At 33.6% G+C, this 27,845-nt stretch overlaps 2 protein-coding genes across 2 annotated transcripts in view; one reads left to right on the forward strand and one right to left on the reverse strand.

Annotated features, from left to right (window-relative positions):
• Window positions 1–4,484, forward strand: part of LOC126886746 (tryptophan 5-hydroxylase 1) — a 42,823-nt gene extending 38,339 nt beyond the window's left edge. Inside the window, exon 9 of the mRNA XM_050653763.1 lies at window positions 4,088–4,484. Coding sequence (XP_050509720.1) covers window positions 4,088–4,373 — 286 coding nt within the window. The 3' untranslated portion in view covers window positions 4,374–4,484. The remainder of the gene's footprint in view (window positions 1–4,087) is intronic.
• A 2,206-nt stretch (window positions 4,485–6,690) lies between these two features.
• The window catches only part of LOC126886748 (trans-1,2-dihydrobenzene-1,2-diol dehydrogenase-like), a 34,545-nt gene continuing 13,390 nt past the window's right edge, over window positions 6,691–27,845 (reverse strand). The window contains exons 3-4 of the mRNA XM_050653765.1: window positions 27,208–27,608; window positions 6,691–6,879 (exon numbers count right to left, since the gene is read on the reverse strand). Of these exons, the coding sequence (XP_050509722.1) occupies window positions 6,764–6,879; window positions 27,208–27,608 (517 nt within the window). The 3' untranslated portion in view covers window positions 6,691–6,763. The remainder of the gene's footprint in view (window positions 6,880–27,207; window positions 27,609–27,845) is intronic.

Below are 27,845 nucleotides of genomic sequence, written 5' to 3' on the forward strand. Positions count from 1 at the left end.
CAAGAAATTGTATTTCAAAACGAGCATCAGTTTCAGAAACAGACAGCTCTAACTTGATTTTGTAGCAGAATCGGGCTACTCCATTACAGCCAATCGAAAGGTAGTATTTCTGTCAAGTTGCCATGCGCACTAGAACCAACCTACTGAGAGTAGCCATTGCGTTTCAAGTTTGCATCAGTGTACGACGTTATTTCAACCGTTTTCGTGATTTTTTTTAATATTATCTGCGTTATTTTTCCGAAAAATGCAAGTGAACGTAGTTGAAGTACCTAAAAATTAAGTAAGAAAGAGATTAGTCGACAAAAATGGTCGAATTGGGTTCAAAAACGGACAGGTCCAGAGCTTGGTTGCAATATCGGCCAACTTCATTTTCTTTATTGATTTTAGGGAATAAAACATAAACATATTTACGTTTTCGTTATTCAAAAGTATTAAGAGACGCTATGGATGGTTCCATATCAGTCACTTCAGAACCTCGTTTTTGTAGAAGCTTTAGTGATGCCACAGAAATGTTCTGGGCCTGCAAAGGTTTTTCTTTAGCTTTGTGTTGCTAACAGATCTACTCGTTTATTCCCATGCACCCCTTCATGACACGGTATATTAAAGACACTTTATTATCTTTCGCCAGGTTATTGAGGAGATCTTTGTAGTTCTGCCGTGCTTTGCTTAAAAGTGGTATCTGCCAGAATTATGAAACTGAGAAAAAGGGGTTTAAAGTTGTAAGCACATTCCGACCCCATCTAAATTTATATTGTGTGATACTATGATGCATTTTATTTAGTAATAGGTAGATTTAAACTTACTGAATAAAAAAAGTAGTTATCTTTGGTTTTTATTTAAAAAATGGTAGATACCATTTTCAAGTCAAGAATTATTTATATTATTAACAGTGGTAACGTACTGTCAGTGAAGATACCACTTTTAAGTTAAGAAAAATCATAATTGTTATATTTATAGATATAAAGCAGGAGGAGAAAAAAATGTAAACGAGTACATATAAATTGTTTATTCATGTTCATTAAAGAAAAAAAAACATGTAGGTAACGTTAATATACTAAAGAAATAAATTTGAAAATAAAATTGAATAATTATTTTGCAAATAACCACGGATATTTTTTAATCTCCTAAGTTGCTTAGCAAATCAGTGGCTTTGTTGTTAACTTGCAAATGTTCATAAAATGTAATTATATTTGCTGGCATTTAGGAAGATAAGGTTTTAATAATATTGACCTTTCTTTCTTCAGTGATACCTCTTATTGGTTTATTCTTTTTGGTAAAAAGCCATCCATTTTTCAAGTTCTCATTTTTCAAAAAAATTTAGCTCAAGTTCTTCAACTTGAGTTTTTTTTCATCTTATTGCTCGAATTTGCAGAATATCCTTTAGATTTTTAGATAAATGCGCGGTTGTTGTTTCTTTAATTTATACATTCAAGAATGATCATCCCACTCATTAAAATTTCCAGGTGTAATAACTTTACTTTGCTGGAATTAGCTTTTTGGATAACATTAACAAAATCTTTCAAATCATATATCTTTGGATTTTTTTTTCATAGAAGTTTCTACTTGATGATGAAAATTGTCCGCAGACATAAACGTATGTCCAGGTTCAAAGTATTTAATAACAATCTCGTTAATAGAGACCTCTGGTGAGTTAACAATGTAAGTTAAGAAAGTAAATAGATAACCTCCAATTTTTATTTTGTGACGAACAATTGTCTACCCATAACACATGTTCATAATCTCTCATTTCTAAAAAGAAATTGTAATACATGGTCACCAAGTCTCCTTTTTGCCTTCCTGCGAGGCCTTCATGCCAAAGTAAGGCAATTGGTATAACTTTTTCTGTTTTGTGCCAATTGGAACAAAACTCTGATTGAATACTATGATTCTTGGACAAAATATCGCCTTTTTATAAACATATCCACTCTGGGGAGCATGATAACTTTTTGAAGATCTCCCGAAAAATAGGTACACAGTTTTGTCACTTAAAAATACTCTTTGTCTAGCTGGTAGGCTGAACGAGCTTCATTTGCCTTGAAGATATGGTTTTGCCACGTCTACACAAGGATTTTCTTTTGTATGTTCCAGATTATGTAGCAAAAACGGTTCACAGGCTTCACACTCTTCATGGCCGAGTTTTGTAAATGAAATATTCATTTCTTTACTTACTACCTTTCGATATATTTCGTAAGAACAAAGAAAATTGGGGTGTTTTTCTTTGAAATCTGAATACAAAAGCTGGATAGTTAAATCACTCGGTAGGTTTCATTTATTTGGGGAGTGTTCGCGGCGATAATGAGATACAGCAGGATTAACTTTTCAACATGAGCTCTTATCACATTTCTATCAATTTTGGGAGTCTTGGTATGCTTACCTTGTTTACTAATACTTTGACAGATAATTTTTTCTGAGTTTCTAGAAAAGCAGTCTTGTAGTATTCGATCATTATTTTTACTGTATCCCAATGTCGATATAAAAAATTGTTTGCAAACTTGTACTTTTTCCACAGAACTACACTTACCTAAACTCTGCCCACTTCTAGGTAAAAAGAAAATTATAATAAGCAAATTTACTAGGTAGAATGAAACACTAACACATTTGTTGCTTTGATTTAAATCAAATGAAAACAAACATTGCATTTTTAGGCGCGCATTCATAAGCCAGTGAATTACTTGTCTTAAAAGTAGTATGTAAAGAATTTTGAGAACATACCACTTACTAGATAAGGAATAGTAGATACCATGTTTACGACTATTACTGCGCTGCCTGTTTTGTTGTACATACCACAATTTTTTTAACAATATATTTTTATTTTTATAAGCTTTTATAACTTTAAAGTTAAGAAAAATGATGTAGAATGTAAAGGTTTATATTTATAACATCATAACTCCATTTGGCACAGAATTGGAGATACCACTTTTAAGCTAAGCACTGCAGAGTTGACTGCCAGAATAGCAGCTTGACTATCTGTGTAAATGTTTTTTCTCTTTTCTTTGAGGTCTCCATCTATGATATCATCAATGCAGTCCACCAAAGCAAAAACTTGCCTAAAACACAGTTATATGTATATTTACCTAGGCTGTAAGATTTATTATTATTGCATGTTTGCCTAAAGACTTCTGATCCACTACCATGGGCAGTTTTAGATCCATCAGTAAATCCATCAGTATAAATGTGTTTGTATTTATATATCTTTATATATATTTACATATTTATATATTCTGACACTTTCCCTAATCGAATGCAAATAGTTGTTTAATATTTATATATCTTTATATATATTTATATATTTACATATCCTGACACTTTCCCCAATCGAATGCAAATAGTTGCATGGCAATTTATATAATAAATTTATATCATTTAAATATATACTTCTTAGTGAAGATTAGTTCTAGTGTCATCATTTCTGAGTTCATCATAAAGATTGATTTCTCAAGTATAGTTCCAGTAGTGTTTGTCTTGCTATTCAATACATATAAAATTCGGCCTCCAAGTATTGTTTGCTTTGAGTTTCAGGATGGTCATAAAGGCTACTGCCGAAATATATAACTCCAGCGGAGGGAGACCTGTGATAGACTCTAAAGAAGCCATTCCTGTACCATCCAACGTTTCTGTAATATTAAGACGCGCTTATCTTTGGTTTTAACCCCCACGTTTTACTTACAACTCGCTCAGTTCCAGAAGTGTCGCTTAGCTTTGTTGCTTATATTGTTAATATTATATGAGTGCTCCAAGTGATTTTGAAATCTAGGGTTACCTCTAGATACTTGACCTCATTGGTTCTTTCCAGGTCCTCCCCAAATAATTTCAGCTCACTCAGTCCAGGAAGTTTCGTCTTGTAAGCGAAGGTTACCAATAAAGTTTTGGAAGGATTCACCGAAAGGTTCTCTTTCAGATATTAGTTGTATATGCAATGAAAAGCACAAATGAAATTTTCATTTTACTACCATGAATTTTGTTCACAAACTTTCCTGACATTTTATACAATCGAATGCAAATAGTTGCATGGCAATGTTTTTAAGCAATGTTTTTAGCAAACTGTTTTTAAAACTTTTGTCATATATTAATAAATGTCTTGTTTTAGAACTTTTGCAGAACAAATCAAAAGGCCGTTCGGCATTCGATACAACCCCTATACACAAACGGTCGAAGTTTTGAGCAACGAGAAGAAGATTACAGCTTTAGTATCGGAACTTCGGGGTGATCTGTGCATTGTTAACAGCGCTCTTAAGAAGATTAGCGCCAGGGACTCCACATTAGACGTTAATCGAATCGCAAAATTGCTTCAAGGTGGATTAGTCACTGATAATAACGAAGAACATGACAATTTGGAACTTACTAATGACAAACTGGGGAAAAATACAGAATAATTTATTCGATAATAACTCTTTAGCCATTTAATACATTGTAGGGTCTATTGTATTGTTGTAGCAGAGATCTGGTTTTATTTTGTTTAATAAAGACTATAGAACAACCTTTTTTGTCAGAACTTTAATTTTTATATAACAGAGCTACCAAAAATTAGTATATAGTGATAAGTGTTCTATGAACTGGCAAAATAATGTAAAAGCTGGAAAACATACTAAGTTGTGAGGTAGGTAGTACGAGATAAAGCGTGTTCTTATTTTTTCTCTTTCTGGAAGACGTCCGTGCATGCACCCCGGTCGCATTGCTTATTGTGTTTTTTTCCGTTTGTTCTCACGACACCCAATCCAATATAGTAGTGCCCTTCACTAGCCTGTAAAGGTCTATTGGGTTAGTGCCATATGCTTTCGCACTTCGTCTGCAGTCTCCATATATTGCTTGTCTCTTGCGGTCTAGAGCCTCGCAGTCGCACAATATATGTCTGACTGTCTCGGTCTCTCTATTGCATAGACTGCAACTGAGATCTCAATTGTATAGTCCCATCGTGTGTAGGTGTCCTTTTACTGACCAAAGTCCAGTTAGGAAACCTATAGTGATTTTGAGCTGATTCCTGTTCATTTTGAGCAGTTCTTCAGCTCTTTTCGCGCATGTCTGAGGTATAAATCTCTTCGCGTGCTTTTGCGTGGGAATTTATTCCCAGTATTCTTCATTTTGTCTTTGTATCCAGCCTCTTAATCGGTCTCTGATTGTGCTTTTGGGCACTCCCAGTGCCGGTTCTGGACCGAAGTATCTTGACGCTGATCCTCGTCTAGCAAGTTCGTCAGCTTTTTCATTGCCAGTGATCCCTTGATGTCCAAGCACCCAAATGAGTTTTACCTCGTTATGTTTCGCCAGAGTGTGAAGTTCATCGCGGCACTCCCATACAAGCCTTGAGGTTATCGTTGGTTTCTTTAAAGCCGTCAAGGCCGCTTGGCTGTCTGAATAGATATTAATTCTCTTAATAGTATAACTCCTCAATCTGTTTATCCGTGCACACTACAGGATTGCATATACCTCTGCCTGAAACACACAGGTGTATTATCCTAGTGGTATGGAACCGTTATAGTCCCTATCCTCACTATGACTCCTGATCCCGACCCATCTCCAGTCTTGGACCTATCTGTATACCAGGTGTGGCCCTCATACTTCAGATATCTGCCAACATGGGATCTCCCCATACCTCCCTGAAGTGTATTTCCACCTGAAAAGGTATTTTAATTTTATATTTGGGGATTGAATGTTCTGTATTATCTCCCATATTCGATGGCGAAAATTATAATATTGATGCTGCAGTGTCCTTTGCCCGCTGCAATTTTACTTTGATTTCCCTGCAGTCTATGTAAACCTTGCGTCGCCCTTCACTATAATGTGTAAGGGAGGAAGGTCTTGTAAGGCTTCCATAGCTGCAGTTGGTGTGCCTCTCATTGCACCTGTTATGTTGAGACAGACAAGCTTTTGTGTCTTGCCTAACATCTCTATAGCATTTCTCTGCTGCACCTTTGGCCACCACACTAATATTGCATAAGTTATTGTGGGCTGTACACAAACTGTCGAAGTTTTGAGTAACGAGAAGAAGATTACAGCTTTAGTATCTGAACTTCGGGGTGATCTGTGCACTGTAAACAGCGCTCTTAAAAGGGATTCCACATTGAACGTTAATAGAATCGCAAAATTGCTTCAAGGTGGATTAATCACTGATAATAATAAAGCAGTAAAAAGCCCAAAACATATCAAACTTTTGCAACTATATGTATCTCATTGAAACTTGAAACTCGATTAGTAAGAGCTTTAGGAAACTTTCTGAACGGAAGTGATGATGACGAAATGAAAATTGCAATATTGGTTGTTGGACTATTTCAAAATTCATTTCAAAGTGATGAAAAATGATAAATTTGTAATTTGGAAATAAATGACGAAAATGAGTTCAATATTACTACTCGGAGATTTTTGGGTTAGCTGAACACGAATATCATGACGGGAATGGTACCCTAGGCACCTGGTACACAGGATGGGGCTGGTCTCCTGGAATTTTATGGAAATTCTGTACAACATCAATGCAAACTTTTCAGGGTGTTTTTGGTATCGCTGATGACGAATACCATGACGATGATGGTCTTCGAGTCACCTGATACCCATGACGGGCCTTGTCTCCTAGAGTTTTGTGGAATTTCGGTACAAAATCCGTGCAAATCCCGTTTTTTATTACTTGGTGTAACCCATTCTTCTTTTCAGATCTATATTATCCCCGCTTAGGTAGGTGTTTATTAAAAAAATACACAGAAAAAAGATAAAAACAGAATTTATTTATTTGCTAACAAAATTGTGAATAATTCCTTTTATTGCCATTTACTTGTTTTCAAAACTCTTGAGAATCTTCCGGGTATGCAACTCCAACTTCTTTTCTGAATAAATCCATTAATCTCGCTAGCTCAATTGATTCTGCGTGTGGTATATGCGGACATTCTATTTTACCTAAAATATAAAATATGTTTTTATACTCTCATACTTTATGTTTATAATATATTAATATATCAATTACAATTTCAATAGCTGTATCAGAAAATGAGCTTCATTAAGCTTGTCACGCATGGGGAGCTATACTATGATAGGTATACAGTGATGCGCTCGCTAAGTACCCTTTCACACTAAGACACTGGTGTCTGACACCGGTGTCCGCCACCGGTGTTTAATTGCAGCAAAGCATGAGCCACTAAAATCAGCCAGACACTCAAAAATGGCTCGTCTGTAGTCGTTCATTTAAAATAATGCTTTGCTTTACGGTGGCATACACCAGTGTCGGACACCAGTGTCTTAGTCTGAAAAGGTACTAATAACAGGCAAAATAACGCAATAGATGGAAAACATAATACGTTGTGAAATAGAAAGAGATAAAACTAGTAGAGGTGGGAAATTATCTGTATAAACCTATAAATGTACATTACATTACTATATTTACCATTATACATTAGCTTAAGAACTAATTGACTACTAGGTGGGAAATATCGTAATGCAATGTAAATTTATAGGTTTACACCGATAATTTCCTACCTTTCCTAGTTTTATCTCTTTCTATTTCACAACTTATTACGTTTTACATTTTTTGGCGTTATTTTGCCGGTTATTAGTGCGCTTATCACTGTATATCTCATTATATTACATCTCATAAAGCTCACTACAGTAATGAGATGTAATATATGGGATATAATACATATTATAGTACCTATAGGTATTAGTCTAGGCGCCTGAGGGGTCACCGTGTCATATTCAATTCTGATGGACAAACTCAACGGTTTCTTATGGATTTTTGGCTGCTGATTACGAATTTCGAGGGGGGATTTCGATCCGAGTGGTCAAAAAATTGTTATAAACAATTTAATTGTTTATAAATTGTTTATAAGGCTCTGGCTTATAAACTAAAGGAGATGAAAAAAATGTTTCAAATAAAATGTGTTCCTTAATAAAAAATGAAGAAATAACCGTTTACCAAACTTACATCTAACAATTAGAACTCAAAATATTGTAAAATTAGTGCACAATGCAAATTGCAAATTGCAAAATAAGTATTTTTCGAAGCTTTATCGACCGTAACTCTGCTTCTACGCATGCAAATGAGCCTTAGAAGATGTCGTTTTAAAGCTTAATTAACAGGCTTCCAAAAAAAGTTTGTTACATTATTTGATCTTCATTTGTTTTAAAGTTATACCCGTTTGAAATTACAACTTTCTTAAAAATATTGTACATTCATTTGTTTATAAGGGTTTCAAGCAAATTTGAGCTATAAACATTTATACTTTAATGAAAAATAATGATAGAAAAACTCAAAAGGAACAATTTGAGGTTACGAAAATGTTCATAAGTTTATTTTTGGCCAAGATGTCGATATTTTAATGGCGCGCTATGAGGCGGAAGATCGGCTTACAGTCAATTAAGTATTTTTCGACGCTTTATCGATCATAACTCAGCTTCTACGCAGTAAAATGAGCTTTTCATGGTCTCATTTTAAAGCTTAATTAATAGGCTTCCAAACAAAGTTGTCCAATTACTTTATCTTCATTTGTTCTAAAGTTATACTCGTTTGAAGTTATAATTTTCTTAAATAATTTGTACATTAATTTTTGTATAAGGGTTTTTAGTAAATTTTAGCAATAAACATTTGTACTTTAATTAAAACTAATAATAGAAAAACTAAGAAGGTGTATTTTGAGTTTAGGAAAGTGTTCGTAGGTTTATTTTTGGCCAAGATATTGATAATATAATAGCACGCTCTGAGGCTCAAGATCAACTCACACTCAAGTAATAAATATCATGGTAAATATACCGATCGACTGCTCTCGTGTTACACTATTTTGCTCAGGAAGCCTTGACTATTCTTAATATGTCTATCAATGTCTACAATAATATAATATACTACTGTCAATTTTGTCTATTTGTTACAACAAAGTCATTGTCTCTTAATAGTGTAATGTGATATTGATTCGTTGCAATAATGAATAATTTAGTTAATAATAAATTATGTATTATATGTCAAAAAATATCAACATCAAAGTGTCTTCTACTGAGAACGGTTGTGCACGTATAATTGAAACAGCAAATATTCGTAAAGATTTTTCTCTTGTTTTCTCTTGTTGAAGGAGGCATTTCTCTTGTTACAGATATGCCACCAACATCAAACTCAATCCACTTACATATAAAACGAGCATTTTATGTGGTGTACACACAGTTAACGTGCCTCGAAGATTCTGCAAAAGAACTTGATCCACTTGTATATGGATATCTTATAGATAATGAAACTCTGAAGCCCCAAAAAGTTTTAATTTTAATGCCTTCAAAATCAGATTTATGTAGATGTAAAAAAGCTGAGATTCCCTGTATATCTCGATGCAGATGTATGAAAGAAAATGTTTGTAAAAATAGTAATAATAAATAATATCAACTCACTTTTTAGTTATATTTCTGAAATATTTGTTTTTAATGTGTTTTTTTTCTCATTTAGTACAAAAAATAGAAGACAAATTAAATAGAATGAAAGGTGATAGGAGATACAGTATGATGATTTAATTATAAGAAGTATATGATAAAATTTTATTAGGGTCTTCAAAAATGAAAAATGAAGATAACGTATATATACATAGAAATTGTAATTTGCATCGAGATCTTAGCGCGTGAACCTTTACGCTGTGAGACAATCTTGCGCCTCATAGCGCGCCATTAAAATATCGACATCTTAGCCAAAAATAAACTTACGAACATTTTCGTAAGCTCAAATTGTTCCTTTTGAGTTGTTCTATCATTATTGTAAATTAAAGTATAAATGTTTATAGCTCAAATTTGCTTGAAACCCTTATAAACAAATGAATGTACAATATTTTTAAGAAAATTATAACTTCAAACGGGTATAACTTTAAAACAAATGAAGATCAAATAATTTAACAAACTTTGTTTGGAAGCCTCTTAATTAAGCTTTAAAAGAACACCTTATAAGGCTCATTTACATGCGTAGAAACCGAGTTACGATCGATAAAGCTTCGAAAAATACTAATTTTGCAATTTGCAATTTGCATTGTGCACTAATTTTACAATATCTTGAGTTATAATTGTTGGATTTAAGTTTAGTAAACGCTTGTTTCTTCGTTTTTTATTAAGGAACAAATTTTATTTGTAACATTTTTTTGTATCTTTTTTAGTTTATGAGCCAGAGCCTTATAAACAATTTATAAACAATTAAATTGTTTATAACAATTTTTTGACCACTCGGATCGAAATCCCCCCTCGAAATTCGTAATCAGCAGCCAAAAATCCATAAGAAACAGTTGAGTTTGTCCATCAGAATTGAAAATGACACGGTGACCTCTATTTGGCGCCTAGACTATATAGCTCCCCGTGCGTGACAAGCTTTATTATACAGACTACATACTTTCATTATGATATAGTAGTCGAGGAAATGAAGCTGGAAAAATGGCAAAACCTCGCAATTTTTTCGTCCAGCATCGATTTGTACAAAAATTTGAGATAGGCTCATTTCACCCTCTAGTTCATTTTCTATATTGAGCCGTTGTACGCTTTTGGTTTTTTAAGGGTGAAAACCACCCCTAATTGTAAAAAATTATAAAATAACAAAAAAGATGAAAAAGATGAAGGTCGCCATTCAAGGGACTGGACTGCGCTCCGTATTCTAATTGAAAAGTAAGATTGTTTGGCCCTCGCATTGCAACCGAATTAAAAATAAAATTTTTATTTTATTTTTATAAAATAACATTTTAAACTTTAATATTGTCAACATTTGCTTCTTATTAGCTACATAATGATTGTTTTGTGCTTTAAGATATAATTTCACAATATTTTAACCCTTAAAACCACTCTTGTTGGAGCTATATATGAAAAGTTTACTTATCCTAAAAGAATAATTTCGGCTTGCATCAATTTACATAAAAATTTGGGGTTAGGATCATCTTACCCTGTACTTCATATTCTATATCATGCTCAAGGGCGTTGATTATTTTTAGGGGTGTAAACTACCCTTATTGTCAAAATTTATATAAAAACATTGTAAAGTTTAATATAGGTAAAATTTGGTTTTGACTGGTTAAATAATGATTGTTTTATGCTTTGGGATATAATATCATAATATTTCAACCCTTAAAAACCACCCTTAATATTATTGCAATTTTTAGAAGTAGACAATTTAATAGATCTATACAAAAAAAAAGTAGAATTAAAGAATTACAAAAACATTTATTTACACAAAAATACGAATTTACAAATATATAAAAATACACATACAAATAGTTTTTTAGTCATCCAGTATACGAACCGGCTCTGTGGTATTATATAGGTACATTGAAAATGCTCCATAAGCGGACAATTCGAATTTTTCGAAAAAAAAAATAGTTTTATAAACATAGCTCCTTCATTTTTGGCGATAAAAAGTTTTTTCAATAACGGTTTTGTAGGATTTTTGAAGAGTAATAAGACTGTGTAAATTAAATTCCGTAAGATCTCTTAATTTTTAATTGAGGTGGGTTTAAAGGGCTTGAATAAGTGAGTTTGTTCGTAAATAGATGTTTCAAACAGCTATATCTCGCTATATCTCGCTGTTCACTGTAATGAAAATCTATGATTAAAAAAGTTTTAGCTATTAAAAAAGCTACAATTTAGTAGTCTATCATTTTTTTCGCATCTCCAGTATTTTCGGAGATATTTTGAAGAAAATAATAAAAAATTCAAAAGTGTAAAAAAATCAATTTTTCTTTAAACTCCAATTTTTCTAAAATTAGGCCTTTTAAATAGGTCAAACTTCTTGGGTGAATTGATAATATAAATATAAAAGGAATTACAGAAAAGTAAAGACCAATTTTTAGTTACAAGGAGAGTTAGGGGGTTGTTTTCACTGTTTTTTTCGTAGAGAAAAACAGGTACCTAATTTTTTTATCATAAGTTGCTCAATTTTTATGATAGAAACTTTTTATTATTTTTTTTGAAAGATCTTATTATATGCTTGAAAAACCATTATGTAAGTTTTCCTGGAAAAATGCAAAGTTTTCCCGTTATTTGGCTTTGATTATTTCAAATTATGCATTCGACGAAAAAAGCTAACTTTTGACATGCCGTATCTCGGTTTATATTGGTCGTAAAAATATTATAGAAAAACAATTTCGTTTGTGTTACTAAAAGATACAATTTTTATATCTACAGTTTTTTTGATTAAATGCATTATATTCGAGTTATTCTCAAAAAACCCTCTAAAAAAAGTCGATTTTTCCGTCGAAAAACTGTTACTTTCAACCACGAATAACTCGAAAAATATTAATTTTACGAAGAAAATGTAAAAAACATTTTTTTCTTAAAATTACTTTTTACATCGATTTACATGGTTAAAATGTAATAAAAATTTCCCACCCCCGAGATGGGGTGGCAACGACCCCCAAAGTTTTAGCGTACAGCAGCATGATATAGAAAATTATCCTTGGACTATTTCCTACCTTCTGTGAAAATTTCAAGTAAATCCGTGATGGACGAAAAAATTGCGAGCCAAAATGCTTCATTTCCTCGACTATAGGTTTTTAATTAATAGAATCGCGATATACCTTTTTGTATAGAAGGTGGCACATGCGCAATGTCAACTCGTACACTTTGACAGTTCACAATATTTAAGCAAACTGACAAACAAGCTTAAATTTAACAAAATATCTGAAGATCGGATAAAAAATCATGTAAGTATACATGCTATTACTCGAATTTAATTGCAATTATGATGCTCGTATTCAATACGACATTCGCCGCTACGCGGCTCATTTATCCATCAAATTCGCATCATATTGACTATCATTAAATGCTCGTTACATAATATACTATTATGTGATTGAACGAAATAAGAAGTTCAAGATCCGTAAATCCTCTCGTGGAACCAATTTCTGGTTATATCCTTTCTCTCTGCCTTTTACAATTTATAAGACAAGGAGACGACAAATAAAAAAGACGAAAACGAGTCTACAATAGTACAATATGCAATGACATTCCGTCTGCTCGCCTAGGAAAAATTCCAAAGAAAGTTGGTTCTGTATGCTCACAATCTGAGTTAACTGGGAAAATGAAAGACAACTTGTTTCATTCTCGGTTCAGAGATGATCAATCATCCCCTTACGTACGTTTCAGTCTCCCCAGACATCATCAGAGAGGCTACATGATCACCTCTAATCGAAACGAAACCAATAAGCTGTCTACTTAAACCGAATTATAAAAATAATTCGTGCATCTAACACTGTAGCGACATTTATTTAAAGAATTGAGAAGTCCCAGATTCGTAAATCTAAAACCTGTCGTGAAACCAATTTCTCGTTACATCCTTTATCTCTGGTTACATCCTATTTTACAATTTTTTAAAGACAAGGAGACCACGAATAAAAGAAGACGAAAGTGAAGAAGACGGAATGTGACTGTATATTGTAGAGTCCCTTTCATCTTCTTTATTCGTCGTCTCCTTGCCTTATAAATTGTAAAAGGCAGAGATAAAGAATGTAACCAAAGATTGATTCCACGAGAGGTTTCAGATTTACGTATCTGGAACTTCTCATTTATTTAATAGATGTCACTACAGCGCAGAGGCGTGCGGTCCATGGAAGCGGGGGAAGCACCGCTTCCCTATACTTCAATATAAGAAAATATATTATTAATTAATATTTAATTATCAACAAATTTTCCCTAATCTAAGTAATCTATTATGTAGGCAATACGATCGAAAATATTGAAAATTTATCGCATAAACGAACTTAAATAATAATATACACACAATTTAACGCATCCTATACCAAGAGTCCGTGCCTGTACAGAAGCTCTTTTCAAAATAAGCGCAGTTTATCCATCCTTGTGTTGGCCAGGGGTGGTCAGGGTTTAATGACCGCACCCTCAAGTCATCTTGAGTTCGCGCGAATTTTCTTACCCTGGAAGCGATTCTCTGCTCGCCTTACGGCCAGCATTTACTTAAGTCAGTCGAAATTCGTAGGGTTACGAGACGACGTTTTTTTTTAATTGTAAATTTTGTGCTGTCGTTTATCTTTTTCTGCAATGGTAGGAGCGAGTGGACCGTCCTGTGGATTTATGAACAATATAGACAACTGTATTTGTATTTGTATTGTGTGTAGTTTATTAAAAACAGGATTTTCAAGTCGAAGTTATCAAGAGAAAGTAGATATTATGAAGTCTGGTAGGTCAAAGGAGCCCATTAATTTGGAGACAAAAGTGGAAAAATCGGTTTTCCACTTTCCACAAAAAACCAAACATTTCCATGTGGGTTTTTATGAAAAATATGAATGGTTAACTGGCTGCAAAATTGTATCAAAATTATTTTGTTGGCCCTGTATTCTTTTTAATACAAGCGAAAAAACACATTGGAACTCGGTCGGCATTACAGATTTAAATAATTTTCACAAAAGTGTAAAGCGACATGTAAATAGTAAGTGCCATTTAAGTGCTACAATTAAAGAAAAACATTCGGGGAATATCGCATTGAACATAGTTTGGACAATCATTTAAATTATTAGGACAAATAAAAATTGATATAACTCTATTTTTTGTGGCTTTTTTCCAAACGTACGGCCCTAGAAAAAATATTGTTCCTAATTCATGCGGAAAGTGTCTTCCCCGCACTCCACTGCTTGCCCGAACTCCGCTATCGCGTCGTTCGGGTCAACGGCAGTCTCTTGCGTGAAAGTATTACTTTCCGCACTAGTTAGGAAAATAACTATTTATTAATTCCACAGTTTTCCGAGGTACCTCAAACAGAATCCAAAACGACTTAATTAAATGTACGGCTGACGTTGTAATGGATCATATTAAAAATGAGATAAAAAAGCTCCATTTCTTTCAATTGCACTTGATGAAACAACAGATGTAACCATTTTTTGTCAGTTATCCATTGTTGTGCGATATGTGGTAGTGGTTGATGGTATTCCTTAAGAGAGATTTTTAGAATTCGTGAACATAACTGCTGATCGGACTGCAGAGGCTATGTTTCAAATTGTGTGTGATACTATTTCTAATAATAATATAAGCAAGAATGTAATTCCAAGCTTGTCGCTCAGAGCTATGATGGTGCTGCAGTTATGGCTGGTCAGTTAGCAGGTCTTCAAGCTAAAGTAAAGGAACAGTTTAAACATGCAATTTTTGTTCACTGTTTAGCACACAGACTTAATTTGGTTTTATCTCGAGGCATCTTCTTCAGGTGCCATCTCCGCTACGGAGGTTGGCAATCATCATAGCTATTTTAATTTTTGAGGCAGTAGCTCTAAATAGTTGTTTCGAGCTGCATCCAAACCATTCTCTCAGGTTCTTCAACCATGAAATTCGTCTTCTTCCGATGCTTCTTCTGCCATCTATCTTTCCCTGCATTATGAGTCGTAGGATACCATACTTCTCGCCCCGCATCACATGTCCGAGATACTGTAGCTTCTTTTCTTTAATTGTAAGTTCAACTTCCTTTTCTTTACCTATTCTTCTCAGTACTTCATTGTTTGTAACTCTATCTACCCAGGAAACCCTCATAATTTTTCTATAGGTCCACATTTCAAAGGCGTTAAGTCGTCTCATTGTCTCTACATTTAACGTCCATGATTCCACTCCATAGTATAGAACACTGGCATGTCGAGGCATGGATAATATTAAAGACGTTAAAGTTTTAGGGAGCCCCTATAGCGCATCAGAGTACTATTATCGGGAGAGGGGAGTGGATAGTCTGGAGCATTGGGGCGGGGTGGAGTGACGGCCGCTTCTAGGAGTAAATCTTCCTCTCTCCAATGAATTGTACCACCTGAATGTCTTTCTCAAGGTGCGTGCAAGTGTCTCAGGCTGGGTTAAACACTATTGCTTGCTTGCTTGCTTCGATTTACAGGTAATTTTTTATAGTTTTTGTTTTTAATCCATATAAGTTAACAAGTAGTATAATATTAGGAATATTATATATACCTACTATTTATCTATTAAGTAGGTACATATATACTTATCACATAGTATATAATATTTTGATCTCGAACCCTGTAAGAAAATAATTTTATACTCTTATTGAATCGCTTCCCCTACCGAAAATGTCACCGCACGCCACTGCTACAGCGTCTGATGCTCGAATTACTTTTATAATTCGGCTTAAATAGACACCTTGGTTTCGTTTCGATTCAGAGGTGATAATGAAGTCTGATGAACCCAGATAGCACAAGCAGGGGCGTAACAGAGGCCCCCGCAGCATGAAGCTTGCAGGGGGCCCCAATCGATCTGGGGCCCCATCTTGTCGTCTGATATTATGTAAAAATCTGTTATTGGTATATTATTTTACGTTGTGTGTTTAAATTTAAGAACGTAAATTTCTAAGTAGGCATGTTCGGCTAGTGAATTATCTCATATCTATATTTTCTATATTTTCCGGACTAATGAATTTTTATGGTAACAGCAATAAACTATATTGTTTTGTACGTGACCATTGAAAGATTTGAAGAATTACAATTTGCCGAATTTCAGGACAATATTTCTAACTCTAGAAATGGGGTTTCTCTTTACATTTAGTATTTCGATACAATTATCGGTAGTAGTTTCGAGAGGAGTAACAGAGGCCCCCGTAGCATGGGATATCAATATTGCGTCGTCTTCATAACCGAGTATTTTTACTTCTTTGTTTCCCACTCTGTATCCTCATCCTTTGTTGATGCTGTTGTCGATTTCATTCATGATTAAATTGAAGAGAATTGGGCTCAATGAGTCCCTTGCCTTATTCCGTTGCCTATGTCTATAGATTCTGTAACTTGTCCATCTATTCTACAGGAACTTCTCTATTATAGAGAAGATGGATTACATGTTTGAGTCTTTAAGCTTGCGGGGAGCCCCAATATGTCAGGAGCTCCATATTGTCGTCTAAAAATGTCATTTATTTTTATATTATTATAGGCATAAGTACATACGCAACGTTTTTTAAGCAGTGTAATATTGAAAATAAAGTTGTCCATCAAATAGATATGTATTAATAAAATTGTAGATATATTCGCTGATAGTAGTACACGAAGAAAGTTGTTATAAAGTAAGTAAGTACCTAAGTAAGTTATCAAAAAAATATTTTTAGCAAAAATGTAGCTTATAAAAAACAAAAAAAAGGTCTATTCATGAAGTCAATCGACGCAGTAAAAGCAAAGTTAAAGCTCATGAAAAATTGTTCTTATTCGCCCAATTCCAAATCGAATATTTCTACGTAAAATAACCAAAATAAAGCACTTTTCGGGGAAAACTTATTAAAAATTTTTTAAATATGTAAAAAAAGCTTTATTTTTTTTATAAAAGTATCTAGGATCAAAACTAATCGAGTTAAGCTCAAAATAAAGTTGGCCCACTTTTTTGGAAAAAAAATCGTATAAATTTCCCCCTGTTTAGCACCTCAAATAAAATTAATAGTTAGAGCTTTACCATTTACTTTATACAGGGTGTCCAGAAACTCTCCCGACAAACGAAGACCCGAGATTCTTCAGTTAATTTTAAGACAGTTTAACCCAATTTACCTAATCCGAAAATGCTTCTTGAGGGAGCTAGAGCTCTTTGAAGATGTTGTCTTGAAATTAGTTTTTCTTAAATATCTCCAGAACACTGTTATTTAGAAAAACGAAAACTGGTACACTTATTTATCTTCTAGAGATAAATCGGTTCCATTAATTACGCCTTTCTAGTACCGGTCATAGGCGCCCGTTTTGGGTAGGGCAACTGGTATTTTATCGCATAACTTTTTTGTGTTTAACTTCTAAGCATTTTTAACACTGGAATGAATTGTGAGGTATTCTTGTACTAAAAGATACTCTTGATTTAAGGTGGTAGGATGCACCGTTTTCAAGAAAAATCGATTTGAAAATTTTTCGTTTAATAAATTTGAAAAAAACTTAAAAAATTTTTTCAAAAAAAGACGCTGTATTTTAGCTTCTTAAAACAAAAGTAACTTTTAGTACTAGAATACCTCATAATTTAATCATCAAGTGTCAAAAATGCTTAAAAATTTAAGACAAAAAAGTTATGCCATAAAATAACCGTTGACTTACCCAAAACGGGCGCATATGACCGGTACTAGAATTTCGCAACTAAGGAAATCGATTTATCTCTGGAAAATAAATAAACGTACCAGTTTTCGTTTTTCTAAATAGTTTTTTCCTGAAAATTTTTTTTTAAATTCAACAAACGAAAAATGTTCAAATCGATTTTTCTAAAAAACGGTGCATCCTACCGACTTAAATCAAGAGTACCTTTTAGTACTAGAATACCTCACAATTTAATAATCCAGTATAAAATAAGTTATACGATAAAATAACCGTCGCCCTACCCAGAACGGGCGCCTATGACCGGTACTAGAAATTCATAATTGATGTAGTTGATTTATCTCTGGAAGATAAATAAGTGTACCAGTTTTCGTTTTTCTAAATAGTAGTGTTCTGGAGATATTTAAGAAAAACTAATTCCAAGACGCCATCTTCAAAGAGCTTTATCTCCCTTAGGAAGCATTTTCGGACTAGGTGAATTGGGTTAAATTGTCTTAAAATTATCTGAAGAATCTACAGTCTTCGTTTGTCGGGAGAATTTCTGGACACCCTGTATATGTATTGTTTATATGATCTGTAAGTTTGACCGGTTCAAAGTTTTTATTTATGAAAAAAATTGGTTTTTTAGTAGGAAAGGGTTTTTTTATTTTGGAAAAATGCCCTTTTTCAAAATAACTCAAAAAGTATTAGTGATACAAAAAATCTCAAATAGTAAAGAAATGTAGGTTTTGCTTTTATAAATATGTATTATGGTTTTATTTTGTTATTAACACAAAAATTGGTTAAGATATGGCTGTTCAAAATTTGCATACACTCGTAATTAGTGACTCGTTCAAAAATAAGGTCTTTGGACCAGTGAACAGCGCCGGTTTAACCAGGGGTCTTTTGGGTGCTGTAGCACCGGGCGGTTGATGGTTCTAGGGCGGTACGCGCGAAGCGCGTGCTGTTCCGAAATTATATGATTATGGTAAAATAATATTTGCATACAAATCCACATGATATAATAATAAAAAATTTTCTGTTTTATCATTAACTTGAAAACTTAAAAATAATTTATAAATAAATTATTATTATTAACGTCGACGTACCTATATGGTTTATGCACTGTGTTCAATTTGTTATGTAAATGTCAGATAACGCACAAACATGCCGCGCGCCGTAAAATTATATCATTCTACAGCGTTTAAGAATAATGTGCGAACACCGCAAAATACACGTTTGGGTTGGCAGACGGCCTGACGGGCGCCGGTCGGCACGCCGCGCCGCGAAGAAATATTAAAACAGAAACTGCTTACTACTTGAACACTTAATATTGGGTGAAAGTACTAGAAAGAATCATAAGTGTAATAAAGTTTCTGGCTACCAGGGAATTGGCATTTAGAGGTACTCATGAAAGAATTGGCGAAAAACGGAATGGAAACTACTTGGTTTACTGGAACTATTGTCAGAATATGATCCATTTTTGAAAGATCATATTAATAAACGAGCAAATTTAGGTAAGGGCAAAACGTCATATCTATCAAAAGATATATGTAACGAATTACTGAATATTTTATCCAATCGAGTCATTGATGAAAATGTTAGACAAATTAAGGCAAACAAATACTATTCTATAAGTGTAGATTCAACACCTGACATAACACACCATGACCAACTTACAGTGATTTTGAGATATTGTGACAATAAAGGGAATCCCGTGGAAAGATTCGTGGAATTTTATAAAAACACTGGGCATAGCTCACAACAACTTGAGGAAACAGTTATTGGGATGTTAGAGTCTTTGAAATTAGATATTAAGAACTGTAGACGCCAGTCTTACGACAATGCCAGTAATATGAGTGGAAAGTATTCTGGTTTGCGAGCACGTATTAAAGCTTACAATGATTTAGCTCTCTTTGTGCCGTGTGCTGCTCACTCTTTAAATTTGGTTGTCCAAAATGCAGCAGATTGTTGTTTGGAAGCAACATATTTTTTTATGTTGGTACAAGCTATCTACAATTTTTTCTCCGTATCTACACATAGGTGGGAGTTATTGTCTCGTGCAATAAAGGATTCGGCTGAGTCGGGGCAGACACTGTTACCTAAGAGAGTGAATACAACCCGTTGGTCTTCTCGTTTTGATGCCGTAAAAGCGTTAAAAAGCAATTACGGTTTGATTAAAACATGTTTGATTGGAATATCAACGGATATAAATGAGAAAAACATAGTAAGAGTTGAAGCAGCTTCTCTATCGGAAAAACTTGATTTGTTGGAAAACGGAATAATTTTATCATTTTGGCTTGACGTTTTACAAAGGGGTTAATGAAGTGAATAAATCAGTACAAAAGAAAAATATGAATTTAACCCCAACCGCTCATCTGTTATCATCTTTAGCAGATTACTTTGATTTCTTACGTGATCGTTTTGATCACTACGAGGCCTTAGGAATGTTGTTAACAGGGAACGAAAATTATGCTGAGAAGAGGATTATTAAAAAAAATTGCAATTAGGAGAAATGAATTCGGAGGCAAGCTTAAGCAAAAAAGAGAAAATGCGAACACAATGTTATGTTTGTATAATAGACAATTTTAAGTCGGAGATTATTCGCCGATCTGATAGTTATAAATCTTGTTCAAGAGCATTTGAATTTTTAGTTAAACTAAAAGCTACGGAAGATGAAGATATTTTTAGATCGGCAACCGAATTACAACAAAACTACAAGGAGGATTTGGACGAGTATTTTTCCCAAGAATGTGTTCATTTAAATCATTTGTTAACGTCTCTTCCCCAATTAAAAATAGACACTCCTTTAGAATTGGTACAGGCTTTATACGAAAATAAATTAATATCTTCATTTCCAAACGTTAATATTTGCCTGCGTATTTTTTTTCTCCATAATGGTCGCAAATGCAAGTGGCGAACGCTCTCTTTCGACACTAAAAAGGGTAAAGACCTACTTAAGAAATGCAATTTCCCAAGAAAATTTGAACTCCTTAGCAGTCTTATCCATTAACGAGGACCTTCTAAATGAATTAAATATAAATGATATCATCGAAAACTTCGCTTCAGTAAAATCTAGAAAACAAGCTTTTCAATAGTAAAGGTATTTGCTTACCTACCTGATGTTACCTGTTTGAATGTTATTAAGTAAATTTTTATTTTACTTTGTGAAGTTCGCCCTTAATTTTTTCCTTGTATATTGTTAGTTTTTATTTAAGTTTGAAACCAAATTAAGTTGTAATTGTTTTTTTTTATTTTAATAAACTTGTATTCAAAATATGTTTTGTTGAATTGAAATAAAGTTAAGAAATATTTTTGAGCCTGGGCGCGGCATCCGTATCAGTACCGGGCGGCAGACTGTGTTAAACCGGCACTGCCAGTGAAACTTACAGATCATATAAAAAAAGTTAAGTGTAAAGCGGTAATGATTAGTTTAATTTAGGGTGCCAAATAGGGGGAGACTTTCACGATTTTTTACCAAAACAAGGGGTTAACTTTATTTTGAGTGTAACTCGCTTAGTTTTGATGCTAGAAACTTTTATAAAAAAAATAAAGCTTTTTAAAAAAATCAATGCGTTTTTCCCGAAAAGTGCTTAATTTTTTCGTTATTTCACGTTGAAATATTCGATTTGGAATTTCAAGAATAAGAAAAATTTTTCATAAGTCACAACTTTGTTTTTACTGGGTCGATAGACATCATTTTTTTTATAAGCTACATTTTTTGCTAAGAACATTTTTTAGATCAAATTCTTTTTGAGTTATTTGCGAAAAACCGCTTGAAAACGTGGTTTTCTTGTTGAACAAGAAAACATTTTCACTCGCATATAATTTAAAAAGTAATAACTTGATCACTTCGGTGGTGACACTGAAAATTGCACGGAATCTCCGTATTTCACGGTCATTTACGCTATTACATATACGTTTTCGTTACACAGTCGTACACAAGTCGTATTTAGTAACTTTTTAAAGAGGGCCCCATTTCCAATTCTGCGGGGGGACCCCGACGGAGTTTGTTACGCCACTGAGCACAAGTACGTTTTATGGACATCCAATGGACGTACATATGTGTACATTGGAACGCCCAATGGACGTCCCGCTAAGGCACAATGGACATCCGATGGACGTCCAATGAACGTCCAGAGTTCACAAAATTGGACGTCCATAAAACGTCCGCTACAAACGTACATTGTACGTTGTTGGAGCTTTCAGTGTACACCTTATGTACATTCGATGTACGTTTTATGGACATTGGTAGGGCACTTTTCAGAAAGCAATCTAGTTTCCATAATTTTGTGAATACATAGCAAAAAGCCTTTATAGGAAATAGTTCCTATAATACTAAACTTATACTTTATAATATTACACAAAAGGCCTTTTTATTTCCCTTTACTATAACTTTATCCTATGTATGTACTTTATTATAAGAACTTCATTAATGCACGACTGCACTTGCACGATAAACAGAAAACACAAAAATATTACAGGATGTATTATCTTGTATGTAATAATTTAATAAAGACGAGATTCAGATAATGGCGCCCTATGAAGCATACACATTGAAAGAGGTTTATAGTTTATTTCCCCACCCCCTTATCTATGGTTTATTTATCTGTTCCAAACATTTATTTTTAGAGTCAGTACTTACGGTTGTTGTATATTGCAAGCGGGTTTGCCATTCTGTCGATTCTGTGAATTATCATAAATAAATCCTCCTTCAGTATTCCACAACAATTAACAGCGATAATCCCCTAAAAGTACCTGCCTAATACTAACTTTCACGACCGATAGCGCGAAGAGCGACAACGTTGTCAAGAAGATTCTCATTTAGTTTGTATTGGGGTGGCATTGTTGGGGACAATATTGCAAGGCGGGAAATTTAACAGATACAAAATGCACATTTAAGATTTAAATTGGTAGTGTCTAATTATTGTAAGGTCTATAATTACCGATGTAGCTCCGTTATACTGAAAAAGTTTACGATCATTTTATCATCGTCTAATATTATATAGGGTTAATTAATAGCTAATTGTATAACAAGGGAGGAAAGTGCTACTTTTCCTCCCGAGAATGAAGTTTACTGCCCGACGCGTAGCGGAGGGCAGTAATCATTCAAGGGAGGAAAAGACACTTTACTCCCATGTTATACATATAGTTTTTCCATCTTCCTCAAATAACAAGTCATTTTTTCATTTTTACTCTATTTATTTATGTAACTAACCAACAAAATTTATTAGAACTAAAACTAACAAGTAGGTACAATATAACTGTCAAGTGTCAAATATAAGTCAAATTATTAATGTAAACATTGTTAAATTAGAATAACAATTTACTGTTGTTTACCATTCTGCAAAATACAGAGTGTTTTTAAATAAACGTTAAAATGTATAGATACTTACGTAATAGAAAATAGATATTGTACAGGGCGTCAATAAGTTATATTTCATGAAAGAAATACCATGACGTCACTTTTACTTTTCCTCCCTAGGGAGGAAAAGTACAACTTTGCTCCCTACAATCAGGTCCGGAAAAGTATACTTTCGGTAGAGGTAGGTGGAAAAATAATTTTAGTGGTTCAGTGCTTTAATTCGATGATGAAAAAATATGTGACTACATTTATTAGAAGCTTCTTGTATTCTACTAATAATATGCTTTGAATAAAACAAGAAGCTATACTACATTCGCTCTCGCGAGATTTTTTTTGACACATTCGGGATAGGAAACCTACAACACAAAAATTCCTACCTCACACTATTAACTGCTAAAATCAACTCAAATCAACTTAATCTTTCATTAAAAAAAGAAGAATTATTAGAAATAGTGGGAGTGTCTACTAATCTTATAAAATTTTGTGAAGTTTGTTTCTATAAAATATTTTTATTTTGTACAATAAATAATTTTCTCATTTGTTATCAATACATTATAATGGTTTAAATAAATAATTATTGATTGGCGTAAGGTTTATGTTATTTTTATGTCTGTTTACTATTAATAATATTGGATATGAGCAGGTGCGTTGGTTTTGTAGTAATTTCCAGTCACTTCTGACAACTGAACTTTTCAAAAAAGAAATTACTAACGTCAGTGTCAAAAAAAAATCTCGCGGGAGCGAATGTAGTATATATATATATATATCATTACTTATAAGAATAGTCGCGTTTTGTGTAAAATCTCCGTGGACCACAAATGGATGTCCAATGTACGTTGAAATCAAACGCCCAATGGACGTCGCGTAATGTACGTACATAGCACGTCCAGTTTTGGTCCATGGACGTTTGGACTTTAAATGTACGTTATATGGACGTCCATCGGACGTTGTGTGCTCTATGGGAAGTCATCTGATTAGGTCTAAGGAGACTGAAACGTACGCTGTCATTCATTTTCATATTATGTACCAATGTATTTCATACCAATCTAAATCTCAAGCCAAAATTTTTTAAGAAAGCCATTCTAATAAATAGGTACGTATTTCTTGGCGGATTATCCAACTATTTATTTAGGATTTTCCCCTTTAGTGTTTCTTTAATTAAAACGTATTTATTACACCTCCTTCGTTAGCTGTATGACAGAAACAGCCGAGATCTATAATATACCCTACTCCGCCTTTTGTTCTCTATTTTGTCTTTTCATGGTCTTTTCTTTCTGTACACTAAATGGTTTGTAAAAATGTCTTGCATCTCTCTCTGTTTAAAAAAGACATCATGTTATCGATTGAAAAACGTCGAGCTCCCTCTCTTAACCACGGTCTCAATAATTTTGTTTGCAGAACGAATAAAAGAATAAATCTAATGGTTCATAGATGGCGCGAAATTTTAGAAAACTCGGGGGAAAATAAGTGAAGCCGATTTTTCAAAGTTTAGTACGCGGGTTGTCCGCTAGGTGAAAAAATAAGGGGGCAAAAAATATGAATAATGTTTGAAATTTCACTTGTTTCCGATGACATTAAACCAGTCCCTTAATTTTTTCAATGATGACACTCTCCATCTTCCTATACTGCGTCCTTCTCCTATCTTTCCCTGTATTATCAATCTCAGAATTTCATATCGCTGTCCCCTCATTACGTATCCTACATTTTCTAGCTTTCTTATTTTTATTGTGATTATTATTTTGTATTCTTTGCCCCTTTCTTAAAATATTTCCCTATTCGTTTTCTTCTGTATATATGCTATTTTAAGAATCCTTCTGTAAGACCACATTTCATATGACTGTAGCTTATTTATGTTTCTTGATTCAGTGTCCAGCTAAATTACAAAGTTTTATCTAATTTTTATTTGAAAATACACTCGTGTAAAAATTAAAAATCGTAATTTTTCTACCAAAAGACTATCTTACTTTTAACTATAAATATAATCACTCTCACAAAATTACATGTAAATATCATGACGTAGGAAACAAGTGAAATTTAAAACATGGTTTACAATTTTGCCCCCTTATTTATTTCACCTAGCGGATAACACACTCACTAAACTTTAAAAAATCGGCTTCACTTGTTTTCCTGACTTCTATTTCCCAGTTTATTATTACTACATCTATAGATGTCACGAACTTGCTAAATATTCTATGGTTTGTTTTTAAACCAGGAGGAGTAAACTAAAAAGACAGATTCACACCCAAGAAAGTCACTAGAAAAATCACCAAATATATCTTCTTTTTTGGTTGACCATGTCGGTCTTCGACGGTAATTTATAATTATTATATTCTACTAATACCACTAAAAATCATAAACTTTATTAAACTCTTCTACGAAGGATACAAAGCCAAACTAGAACATTCAGTTGAAGTAACAGAAGAAATATCCATAGAAAGGGAGTCAAACAGGGTCGTGTACTATCCCCTACCCTATTCCTTATTATGATAGATTGGGTAATGAGAAAAGTAATTGACGATCGAACAGACATCAAGTGGAACCTATTCAAACAGTTAGAAGATCTCGAATTTGCAGATGACATCTGCCTGATAACTGAACACCGAAATAATATTCAAGCAAAAATTGACAAATTGACACAGTACTCCGACACGATCGGAATTCGAATAAACATAGAGAAAACTAAACTTCTAAAAAATAATAACCATCCAAATAATAAAATAATGATAAACTGTAAAGAAGTAGAAGAGGTAGACAAGTTCACATATCTGGGATCTGTCATGAAAAGAAGCGGGGGTGCAAAAAGGACATACAGACGAGAATAACAAAGGCTCAACACGCACTCAACTTTTTAAATAGAATTTGGCAAACAAACGAAATATCGGAAACAACAAAAATTAAAATCTTTAACAGAAGCATTAAAAGTATACTGCTCTATGGAGCAGACACATGGAAACAGGACGAAAATACATCTAAAAAACTACAAACATTTGTAAAAAAATATATAAGAAAAATCCTGAAAATATACTGGCCAAACAAAATAACTAATACAGAACTATGAGAAAGGACAAAGCAAACTAACATATCTACTACAGTCAAGGAAAAAATGGAAATGGATCGGCCACACTTTGAGGAAAGACCAAAGCAGCTTAGCAAGGCAAGCACTTGAATACCAACCAGAGGGGAAATGAAAGAGAGGCAGACCAGACAACAGCTGGAAAAGAACAACAACGACAGAATACGAAAAAATTGGACTAAGATGGGGCGAAGTCAAAAAGAGAGCAAAAGATAGAAGAGAGTGGAGGGAATTAGTTCACAATTTATCCAGAGAATAGAAACAAAAGAAGATGCGCTGTCCCGGCCAGACAGCAATCTTACACTTTTGGCCAAGAAACTCATAAGCGCCCAATACTCCACAAGGAGGGATGAAACGAGAGAGAGATATTATACTAATACGTCTCTAAAGAGTTTTAAAAACAACTGTTTTTATACAAAAGTAGACTAAAAATTAAAGGAATAACGCAGAAAACACAAAAAATTGCCGACATAACTTAATTAACCTATGAAATGCCAGTTATGTCAAAATTTCATAAAATGTCATTAGTGTCAAAATTTTATAACAGTGGAGTATACTTGCCTGAGGTTGGGCCAATTACAAACAAGCATTACTGCGCGGTAAATTTGAGTTACTCCTCTTGGTATAACAACAGACCATAGTTAAAATGAAAATCCTTAAACTAGAAAATTAAAAGATAGTCAAAAGAGGCAGGAACTAAAGATTCCATTTAGTACCTCTACACAGGTGCTCCGATGAGACTAAGTTAAAGCCGAAATATGAATATGAATAATCTGAATAATCTTTACTTTTAAGATAATTAAAATCTGGATTAAGAAACTAATATATTTTACCTTTTTTAATACACTGTCTTGCTTCTTCAGCTTGGTAACATAAACCAGCACTATTGTGATGTAAAAATGGCACTGAACTTACTGGAAGAGGATATGTTTTAACACTACCGTCAGGCATTATCAGCTTATCAGGACACCAAAAGTCAGGCAGTCTAAGCGTTCCTTTAGTCCCAACCACAATTCCTTCGTTGGGTAATTTTAACCGAGTTGATGTACTTACAACAGCCATCTTTCCTTCTGGGTATGTAATAACAGCTCCGCAGGACTCATCTGTTCCGAATTTGTTAACGTGCCCATTGATGACTATTTTGATCGGTTTAAGATTTCTGAAGACATACTGTTGAAATTGCAGAATGTAGACGCCGAGATCTAGAATGGCTCCGCCTCCAAGATCCATCGCCCTATAATAAACAAATGAAGACATTTTTTAGGGAAAATCACACTCTAATATAAACTATTGTTGATATTAACCCATCCACGCCCAGAATTCCCTAGTGATTTTTTTTGTGAAATGTTTTAGTCACGGAACTTCTATGGTACCTTAAATGTAAAAATGGTAATTAAAACTGCCCAAATGGCAGCCTGGCAACTCTAGTTGCCACTGGGATTAAGCGATGTAAATATAAAAATAAATGAAA

The sequence above is a fragment of the Diabrotica virgifera genome, chromosome 6, assembly GCF_917563875.1.
Source record: "Diabrotica virgifera virgifera chromosome 6, PGI_DIABVI_V3a".
NCBI lineage: Eukaryota > Metazoa > Arthropoda > Insecta > Coleoptera > Chrysomelidae > Diabrotica > Diabrotica virgifera.